Raw genomic sequence first — 11464 nt, 5'->3', positions numbered from 1 at the left:
CTAATGTAAACTAATGTAACCTAATGTAAACTACTGTAACCTAATGTAAACTAGTGTAACCTAATGTAAACTAATGTAACCTAATGTAAACTAAAGTAACCTAATGTAAACTAATGTAACGTAATGTAAACTAATGTAAATAATATAAACTAAAGTAAACTAAAGTAACCTAATGTAAACTAATGTAACCTAATGTAAACTAATATAAACTAATGTAAACTAAAGTAACCTAATGTAAACTAATGTAACCTAATGTAAACTAAAGTAACCTAATGTAAACTAATGTAACCTATGTAAACTAAAGTAACCCAATGTAAACTAATGTAACCTAATGTAAATTAAAGTAACCTAATGTAAACTAAAGTAACCTAATGTAAACTATTGTAACCTAATGTAAACTAAAGTAACCTAATGTTCGTCTTGGACTCCTGAACATGACTGATTCGACTTTGGACCCTGATTCTGATGGTCGCCCCGAGGGCCATTCATTTTATTCCTGAGCAGATAAACATGTTGCTCATACAATTTGTTAGAAACAAAATTGAAGTAAATACAGAAGATGAAGCATTTTTCTCACTGCAAGACTCACATTCTCGGCTTGAAGTCTAAACAGGCTGAAGGTGACGGTGCACCTTCTCATCGGCTGTGGCCCTCCCAGACCCCTGAAGCTGTCACAGTGATGTTCGGCTGCCTTTGGCAGTTCCTGGCAAGTCCGCCTCATGGTAGTCCTGGTTGGATCCCAGAAAGATGAGTGATTTTTTTTTGCCCTCAGCACTGACCCAGTAAGAAGCAGAACCTGGTGACATGATGCCTTGGTCTGGTTATGCCATTTTAGCTGATGCATCTTGGTAAATCCCTTCCTGGCTTGCAGTGATAATCTGGTCACATTAAATAACTTATTTTAACCAAAAGACAAAGCAAACTATTTATTAAAAGAGTCAAACTCTGTCTAAATTCATATGTGTATAAAACTGAAATAATTCCTGCTCAAAGAGTTACTTTAACCTTAGATAAGAGAATTAAGCCTTGATTGATTAATTGTTATTGTTTATTATTGTTGCTGATTCTTAGTTTGATTATTTTTGTTATTATTTTTGAATAACAGTGCATAGCAATAGTCTCAAAGCCTAGTAATGTTTGTTAGAGACAAGCTTAAAATGAATCTGTTTTGACCCAATTAGAGGTACCAGATCTGCCCATCTATGGAGAACACCTCAACCAGTTTGGGCTGGGTATTAGCAAATTTAACAACATTTAGCCCAGTTTGGGTCAGTGTACATCTGTACATATCTATTCTGGGATGTCAGTAATACTGTAACCAGGTTCAGTTCAGTCCTGGCTAATGTGGGTCCTTAAAGGGGCCAAACACCTAAATCTATGTATAATTTCGGGTAATTTGAAGTAGCAGCTTGTCCAAGTTAGCAGTGAGCAGCGTGAACCGTTCACCAATGAAACACTGTCATATTAGCATTGTCCGTGTGAGCATGTTAGCTGGAAGGATTGCTGTGTTTATGTTCCAAAAGAGCCTGGGTGTACTCTTATTTTGTTGTACTTTTGTAAAAGTGGGCGTTTTCTGACAATAGTAAGGCGTTTAGTCCAACAACTCTCCTCAAGTAAGATATTTGTAAAAAGTTATTCCAGGTACCTTCCTTTAACAGCACGGGGTCAGTCAGACATAGAGAGAGAGAGAGAGAATCACTGGGGATGTGCCTTCTCCTTGATCCTGTTGCAGACTCTCCATCTGGACCCACCTGCCAGTTCACATTTGAGTCTCCAGCTCTGTGTCCTAACAAGCCGTGCAGAAAGCTCACTACAGTCCATGTTCAGTCATTGAAAGCAACACAAGAATATCCTCACTGGTCCCCCACCCCCCCACCCCCCGTCTCTACTTTCTGCATTTCTCTTGAAATAAATAGTTCCTCCTCCTCAGTCACTAACTTTTGGTTTCTTCTTGCTTCCCTAAAGACCACGATGGTGCATTGTCTGCATTTTGGGGCCTCCCAGCCGTTCAGTATGAGACGGACAGCTGACACGTTGTCATCCAACCAGACTTCTTGCTTTTGTCCGAAGCATCAGACACACGTCGAGCTTTGTGACCGCCTCAGCTGTGACGACGTGTGTTCGTGAAGTCTGCACAAGGCAGCTCCTGTCTCCTGGCAACGCCCACCAGCCTGTTTATTCTGTGCCGCACCGTGACATGAATCACATCTTTGTGCCGATGTGTTCAGCTGCAGATCTGGCCCAATGGCTCTCTTTATCACACCCTGGAACGGCCTGGCTGCCTGACCAGGTGTACTGTAGTGTCCCCCCAGCCTGTCATGTCACTCTCTTCACAGTCTTCATCTCACTTCCTCTCCTCTTTACCTCACCTTCACTCTCGGTTTGACAAATCCCGACGAGGTCAACATGTCTCACCTTGTGTGTCCACAGGCAGTGTTTATTTTAACCAGCACTATAAAACATGGTGATACAGCCCTGCGGTATTGATTAGAAACCTCGGAGCATGTTAGTTGAGGTTAGTGACGTTGTCCTCATGAGCGGCTCTTGTCTAAGCAGATAGTGAGCGAGGTTACGTGCTGACGCAAAGTTAATTCATCTCACTGAAATCTTCTTACTGTAACGAGCTTACATGTTGTGTTGTGGGTCCCATTCACTTTAAACGCTGTTGTGCCGCTTGAGTCAGGCGCTGTCAAAAACTCCCTCGTGAGCGTTCATGTTCAACGGCTTCTTCGTTTCGTTTTATTGTCTCGCTGATTTATAGCTGTGTGGACCTTTACTTAAATCAGCAGACTAGCTGTGTTTTTGTTTAATAAGTTAAAAAAATACGTGGAAAGAAAACACTGATACGATTTGGAAGAATTTCGTGCCATTGTCTTCCTATTTACACTTTTTTGCCTGTTTGTCTCTGTTGTCCTATCAGCTGATTTGCTCTTCTTTGCCGTGAGCACCCTCCCCCTCCAAAGCTTTTCGACTGGCACACAGTAGGATTATCCCTCAGCCTCCTGAGATGTGCTGGTCTGGTCAGACTTATCGCCTGCTCTGGGTTCAGTTTGGCCACAAAGGTCAAAGCTGCAAAAGTAAAATTTGCAACTGGTCCATTATCAGTAGCGCATAGAGGATCGACTTGGATTGCCGGGATTCCTTTTTCTTTAGCGAACAGTGTCAAGGAGTTGCTTGAGTTAAAATTTGAGGACAGTTTCTTCTTTTTTTGTTATTTTTTTTAATTTTTTTGCAATGATGGAACACATTGTGGTAAGTGCATGTGCAGAGGAGCATTTACTTACTATCAAATGTGTAAAAGTTTGATCCGTGGCATAGATTTTATAGCGTTGGATCTCTGCAATCGTAAGTTCTTACCAGATTAAAGATTTCCAAAGCTGTTGCTGTGTCAGCAGAGACTTTAGACAGTGAGTTGGAGTTAAAACGACGGACGCATTCAACTGTTTGAACGATGTAGTTTTTTTGCACTGAACAGATGCAGTTTTAAATATTTTACAGTTGAATTATCTGCAGGCCTTTTTCATTCTCTACTCAACAGTGTTCTGTTTTTACTGTCACTCCTCGGCAGTTAAACTCCAGAGGAACGAGAGGTGTTTTTCACAGTCACTGAGGTGGATTGACCTCAATAAGTTCAGTCTAAGCCCCTCTGGTGCTTGGGTCACCCAGCACTCTCCCACAGCGAACCAAAACTCTTCTCAGCCAATCATTCTGTTAGCGTTGTCTAACCTGCAAGCTAAACCTGTTACATTTTCATCCATGCTGTATTTGAATCTGAATATGCTCGCCAGATCCGTTTCTTTTAGTGTTTTGAAATAAATTATTTGATTTGATTTTTTTCCAACCTTTAGTGTGCAATATATACTGAACTGCAGAGTTATTTTGTGCATGATAAGCTCAAATCAAATATAATACGTAAACACAATGTCACCGTTAACATTCTTTCCAAATGCTGCGTTATGTTATAGAGAGCCTGGCCAAGCAACACCTATTCTTGGATTCTGACTTCGTGCCAGAGCCTAAATGGCTTTGATTCAACAGGCATTGTCCAGGATGATGGAGATTATTGGGTAAATTGGCTAAAGGACAAGTAGCTGAGGCAATGTTAGTTGCTGGGATTAACAAATTGTTCTTTAGGCTGCTTAACTTTCTAGCTGCATTTGGCTATTATCATGAATTATAGGCATTAAATAGACCGACCAAAATCTGAGAGAAATGTGTGAACCAACCTGCAGAACTTTATATATATATAATGGAGTTGAATGAGCTTGTTTTGCAGTTTTATTGCATGTCTCTACCACAAACTTTCTTTCAACAAGTGCAAATTACAGCATTTTTTGTGTTTTTAACCAAAGACATGTAGTTTATCATAAATTGCTATAAAGGTTTGAACCAGAAAACCTGTTGGTACACCTTAGACAAATTTAAAAAGAATGTAAAATGTAAACGTTTGCGCTTTATGTTTTTGTCCCATTTAACCACCTTATTATTTGCTGTTATCTTGTATTCTAGTTTCTATAAACTAAACATCCCCTTATAAAGGCTACATCAGGGTTAGGTGCTGTGGTATTGTATTTGAATGAGGCATGTGAATTAACAAAAATGCTCAGGAATTAGTTTCCATTTTAATTTAACAGTTTTCCTTTTTCTTAAATAATACACTCAGTTTTTACAGCATGTTTAGCACTACATCCACTGCTGGGACCACAGCACAACACCAGTATCATGAATATCCCTCATGTGTTGGATCCTCTGAGTAAGAGACACATTTCACCCATTTGAGGGAATAATGATGACACTTTCAGCCAAAACTGAACAGGAAGCAGGAAACAACATGATAGCAGTTGCCGTACTAAAGCCAACCATGAATTAAACTACAAATAAACTACCAAATTATTATTATTATTATTATTTTTATGTGCTGATAAATGGCTAAACTGTCAGAGCTCAGGTTTTTGGATTCAGAAACAACCAGATGAGTAAAAACAAGAACAGTTTTTATTCATTTTACAGCTGCTGGGTGAAAAATCAGGGTCCAGCTTCGGGGGAGTGCTGTGATAAAGTGGTTCATGGGGCAAATCCAAGAGCGGGGTGTGAGAGACGACGCGGGGGTCATTCACAAATGGTCAGAGTTCTAATAAAAAGTCCAAAAGGGTCAAACCTTAATCCTGAAATCCATAGACAGAAGAAGTAGTCAAAAGCAGGGTCAGATGGGCAGACATAATCAGGCGAGGAGCAGACAGAGCGGTAAATCCTAATGACGAGGCGTGAGGTCGAAATCCAAAGATCAAGGCGTGAACAAGAGCAAGATAGCTGGATATCAGGGACCATGAGAGATATAATAATCTGGCAGGGAATGCGAGTGAACGTTGATTTTAAATAGGGCAGGTAACAGGTGCTGATTGAGCTGTGAGTGTAGAGTGGGTGTGGCTGAGAGGCAAAGCATGAGAGCAGAGCATGACAAGGCAGAACTGTGACATGAAGCGGGCAGAAACATGACATAAACTAAAAAATTATACTCGACTTCTCGTTAAAAGTCAGAATTTCAAATGTTTATATGAAATGAGGCCACGTTCAAGCATATTAATTTTACTGTTGTTTAGAGCCAAGCTATACCTGCTAAGCTAGCTGCTTACAAGAGCAGGCAGTATTAAATCATAAAATGTGCTATTAGAGTAACTTATGTTTAGTGGTGTAGCTTGTGTTTTGGCAATTTAAAAGATTCACAGAGCTTTGACATCATAGAATCTGAGTGTAGTGCCAAAAGAACAGGAGCGAATGATGAGAAGTAAATGAGCTTCTCAGAGAATCTGAAAAATGCTTTTCTGCTGCAGCAGAAAGGCACAAACTGGTTCTGATTCAATCTCTGAACTCAAGGCCATGAAAGGCCACTTTGGTGATTCAAATCAGCACAAAGAGCACTCCTGACAGCAGCGAGTGGAGGAAAGCCACAGACTGGTGTGAAGGCCGAAGATAGTAACCACGGCTGTGATAAAACACGTCTCTGCTAAATCAGTTCTCCACTAATCCTGACTGACTGACTTTATTGTCACTTCTCCAGCTGTGACCAAAACAAATGGTTCAAATGCTTTCATTAATGATTTGATTAACACTGATCACTTTTCACCAAACTCTGCCAAAAATACTTTCTTTTAGTGAGTTGACTGTTTATTTCAAGATACTAAACGCTCCGACAATGTTGACATTTAAGCTTTAAGACGTTAAAATCATATTTGGAAGCTTTCTAAGGTGACTCATTCCACAGATGAGGGATGTTGCAGAAAATAATTTGACTACAGTGTGATGGTAATATTTGAACTTGAGACCAGCTGCTAAACACGAAAGAAAAGAGAAGGAATGAGTAAAAATAACTGCAGAAAAAAAAAAACACATTTTGCTTACAAGTTTTTTAAGTTTAAGGACACATAAATGATCAATACGAGCAAAATATTGTGCAGATTTGGTTTATTACTGTAGAATTTTTTTTGCTGACTGGTATTGACTTAGCACCTTTAAAGTGAGGTTCAGTAGAAAGGTTTTAAACAACTGATGATTTACTAGATGAAAGCATTTTGACAGTTTAGAGAAGAGATAAAATGAATTCTGACAGGACAGATAAGTTAATAATTAGTTCAAACACTATATATTTACACTATATGTATATATATACAGTATATATATATATATATACACATATGCCTATATATTAACTTAAGTTAATTTTTTTTTTTTTTAACATGAACCACAATAACATTTTTGAGATATGAGTTGTTTAAGACAGCAGAAATTCACTTTACTAACTGCTGGGCTTTTTATTAAGGTCATAATCAAAGTCAATCGCTTCAAACTGAAGTTACTTTTAAGAGCTACAACAGGTAGGATGTTATTTGTTCATAAATTTTCCATAAAACACCACTCTAGAAGGTTTGATGTGTCCCTTTCTTAGCAAAAACAAAACAATAAAAAAAACTCCGTATCGTTTTAATTATTAATGCTAACCGTGTTAGAAATAATTTGCACTGTTGAAGAAAGTGTTAGTACTGAAAGAAAGTGTTGGTTTCCCAGATCACAATGTTGGTTGGTTTTCTAATTGTCTCTCAGATCGGAGGCTATGCTTTCAACACAATGGTACTTCATCTAGCTTTTTAATGGTCACTAATGGTGTGCCACAAGGCTCAGTTTTAGGACCCACTCTTTTTATAATTTGTATTAATAATCTAGGTCATAATATTTCTGGTGCCTCCTTGCATCTGATGATACAATTGTTTATTGTTGAGCTAACACAGTTGCTAAGATTTTCCATCTTCTACAGTCTGCATTTGATATCATTCAGTCTGACTTGTTCCATCTCAAACTGGTGCTAAACACTGATAAAACCAAAGGGATGTTGTTTTCCAACAGAAAGTTGATGCCTGCAGTTCTTCCTCCTATCTCATCCATGCATGGTGTTCCTAATGAGTTTGTGGATTCTTACAAATACTTGGGTATTTTAATTGATGCACATCTCTTTTTTTAAGCAGCACGTTGAAAGCTTGATAACAAAAATAAAAAATCTGAAATTGAAACTGGGTTTCTTTTTCAGAAATAGATCTTGTTAAACTCTGAATGCCAGAAAATGCCTTGTAGCAACAACTTTTCTACCAGCCATCGATTATGGTGGCATTATTTACATGAATGCCCCTGCCAGCTCCTTGCAGATGTTGGATGCTGTCTACCTTGTGTAAATGAGGGCACAGAGTGTGGTGTAAGGCACCTTGAGTATTTTGATAAGATAGAAAAGTGCTATATAAGTGCAGTCCTTTTGACTATTTATCATGGCTACCAGATTCATAACTGGTTGTAACTACTGTACCCATCACTGCTCTCAGCACTCATTGGTCAGTTGGTCATCATTATCTACACATAGGCTCTCACACTGGAACATCATCTATAAATCATTCCTTGGTCTGCTGCCTTCATATATCTCCTCCCACATGTCACGCCATCAGTGCAGTTACAGCGTGCGCTCTCAGGCCATCATCACCTGCAGCATCCCCTCAGTGCGAACTGAACTCGGCAAAAAGGCCTTTTTATAGTCTGCTCCTGTAACCTGGAACACCTTCCAAAATATCTGAAGCTGTCCATTTTGATCACTTTATGGGATTTTAAACATTCGATAAAGTCGTAGGAATGTCAAAGCAAATTTGTTCTTATTGGTGTTTTACCTTGTTTCATACGGCATCTTGATTTGACTGCGTTTATAACTTAGTTTGTTTGATTTTAATTGTTTTTTTGTTGAATTATTGTTGTCTGTGCTTCAAAATGTTATCTGTCTAAAACAGGTCTCTCTTGAAAATGAGTCCTCGTGACTCACCGAGACTAATCTAAAGGTTGAATAAAGTGGAGAAGTTTTATAACTACAATCCCCCATAATTATAAGGATCAAGAAATTAGGTCGAGTGGGAACATTATTAGCAAAGCCTCATTACGGTTACATACTATTCTTTATATTCCTTTGTCATAGTGCTTGTTCCAGGGCGATGAAGAGCTCTCTGTCAAGAGAAGGACATTAGTCATGAGAGCTAAATGGATTAGACTTCAAACCCAGTTCAATACCAATATAAAGGGGAACTGTCACTTTTGTTTTCACCCTGGTGGTAAGATATTGAACACATGTCAAAGGAATGAAAATAAATCACCTTAAACGCTCGAAGAACACCGGAAGGATCTGTAGACCTGACAATGTAAGTGGTGATTAAAGCACACACACAAATATATAAATACTGTAGTGTCTTAATCTCATTTCTGCGTTTACACATAAACATAATGTCTGGGTGGCTGAGCTTTGTGCTTCGTTATATTCAGAAATCTGAGATAAAACGTGTCTAAAGATTCTAGGTCAGAGCTGAGTGGAGCTTCCCTCGCCCTGACGTCTAATGTAGGACACAACCAATATAGGATTCACTGTTCCTCAAGGCATGGTACTGTATGCATGGTGGAGGAGACATTTTCTTTTTAACCACAACATGACAAGTGTCTGGAACAGATATGACCACACTTCTCACACACAGAGATCAGCTGTCTCTGCAGCTGCACCTCTCTGATGGCGTGAACCTGCTTCCTCATGCTGTTGTCGTTCTGCTGGTCTCTTTCAGTGCATGAGGAACCCAGCTCTGCTGCTGAGGACTGCTTCAGACATTAAAGAGCTCTGCCACATCCGGGACAATGTCTGGCTCCTACGATGAACCTGCAGGTGCTGACGACACCATGGACAGCTTCTGGGAGGTAAAGACATAACTATCGTGACTGGTCTGATGGATCTCCTAACCCCCTGAACGTTTTTGTTTTAATCTAGTCTCCCTGAAACTATGATTACTCTTCATTGCAAACTGTCATCTTCACTAACCAGACGAGGTGCTGACATAAAATGGTGCGATTGTGTCCTCTTCATGGCCTCATCCCATCCGTGATTAAAGCTTTGGTGTGAAACATTTAGTCTAACCTTCCAGCAAAAACACAATCTAATATTTATAACATCTCTAACGTCTTCATTAGGGTGGAATGATTGTGCAGTAAGAGTCATTGCATTTTTATTACTGTAAAATGAGCACTTTGTATGAAAAGACTCATGCTGTTCCTGATCCCCCTCTCCTGTGAGTACCGTAGCCCAGAAGGAACACAGTTTCCTGTTTGATGGGAAGTGTTTATTGTATGTAATTAGCTATTTTTAGCTGCTGGATGTCACTTCCTCCCACATTTGAGACTTTTAATTTGAGTAAAAATTTGAGTTTTGAACTGGCGTGTCCTTGTCAGTGTTAGATCTACAGTGTCACAAGTGTTTTAGACCCCGCCCACACGCTAACAAGTTTCCTAATGAGAGAAACTGATATTTTCTAAAACACCTTCCAGGATAGAGATTTTTAAAGCCTCTGTTCATGTTAGATTCATGTAGATAGGCGATATGAGTTTGTGCACGCTCATTATGACTTAGCCCTAGAAACCGCAACAAATATGGAGCAGTTTTAACTGGTTTGGATAGGATTTTTATTTATTTATATTCCGATTATTTCAGGTTATTGCTCATTGTGAAAATTAATTGAAGTAGGTGTGAAGCACATTTAAATGGAGTGATAAAAGTTTTTTTTAAAGCTCATTTGTAATTATCAGATTTTATCATCGACAGTCTTAAACCAGGAGGTTTTTGTGGACTCTTTTATTTATTAACTTTTATTTAACCAGGCAAATCCCACTGAGATCACAGATCTCTTTTGCAAGAGAGGCCTGAACCTGAAGGCAGCCTAACATGCATGTTTTTGGTCTGTGGGAGGAAACCGGAGTACCCAGAGAAAATCCACACAAGCACGAGAAGAACATGCAAACGCCACACAAAAAGACCCCCAGGTCTAGCCAGGGATTGAACCTACAACCTTCTTGCTGTGAGTCAACAGTGCTAACCACTGAGCCGTCAAGCTGCCTCTTAGCCATCTGCTAATTGTGAATAAATATATTTCTCCACATTTGGACTACTTTAAATGTGTCCTAATTGTAAATATTGACATCAGTAAGGTAGTAATGCTGGGGGACTGGTGGCGTAGAGGTTAGAGAAGTGGGGCTGTAATCGGAAAGCCACTGGTTTGACTCCCCGAACCGAAAACATCAAAATGTGGGTGGGAAAGGGGAAGCACCCACATCTGCCTCCACCCTCATTTGACCCATTCTGGGCTCTTGAGCAAGGCTCTTAACCCTTGTACTCTAGCTAGCAGCTCTCTGCTCCATGCAGAGGGCTGTGGTAGCTCGGTGGTCGGTGGTTGTATCAGGAAGGACATCCAGTGTAAAAATAATTGCAAAGTCTTAATGCAAGTTGTAGCTGAGATGTGTTTTATCACACCCCTGAAGAAGGGAGCAGCCAAAAGAAGAAAGAGAAGAACTAAGGTAGTAATGCAAACTTTAGAAGTGCCACACTTCTATTTTTCATCTTTTTTATTGACATAAATACACGTTTGTGTAGCTTTGATCATTTTCTTCTTTTTGTGGTGCACCTTTTACCATTGAGAGACATAAAAGTGTTGTGTATAAAAAAGGACAGTCACTGAGATAAATAAAAAATCAAGCTGAAGTCCAATACAGCAAATAACGCAGGTCAGATGAAAGTACCCTCAGTACAATGAAACACATACACCGATAGTACCATAGTGTTAGTAAACATATAAAAATTGTATTCATATGAATTTTATGAGAGATCTTTTCAGATCAAGATAATGGGAATTGAAAAAAGGGAGATAAACAAATTGTGTTTGTGCGGAATTAAACAAAACTTTAGAAAAAAAAAAGAAAAAGCTGCGTATTTGTACAATGGTTGCAGTTTGGAGTGACATGTGAGCCTGTATTTCTTTTATTGTATGAAAGCAAGCAACAAATGTAAAAATTGCACAGTTAATCATTGTGTACTTTTATTTATTGTGCAGTGGTTGTGTAAATTGCTCTACAT

At 39.1% G+C, this 11464-nt stretch overlaps 1 protein-coding gene across 1 annotated transcript in view; it reads left to right on the top strand.

Moving 5' to 3' along the window:
* Positions 1-11464, top strand: part of LOC119417534 (protein kinase C and casein kinase substrate in neurons protein 1) — a 51539-nt gene that overhangs the window by 18427 nt on the left and 21648 nt on the right. The window contains exon 2 of the mRNA XM_037684758.1: positions 9132-9261. Within this exon, the coding sequence (XP_037540686.1) occupies positions 9202-9261 (60 nt within the window). The 5' untranslated portion in view covers positions 9132-9201. The remainder of the gene's footprint in view (positions 1-9131; positions 9262-11464) is intronic.

Source organism: Nematolebias whitei, chromosome 11 (assembly GCF_014905685.2).
Source record: "Nematolebias whitei isolate Nwh7 chromosome 11, NemWhi1, whole genome shotgun sequence".
In the NCBI taxonomy this organism is placed as follows: Eukaryota; Metazoa; Chordata; class Actinopteri; order Cyprinodontiformes; family Rivulidae; genus Nematolebias; species Nematolebias whitei.
Note: the sequence above shows the minus strand (reverse complement) of the source record. Positions and strands in the feature narration are given on the sequence as shown.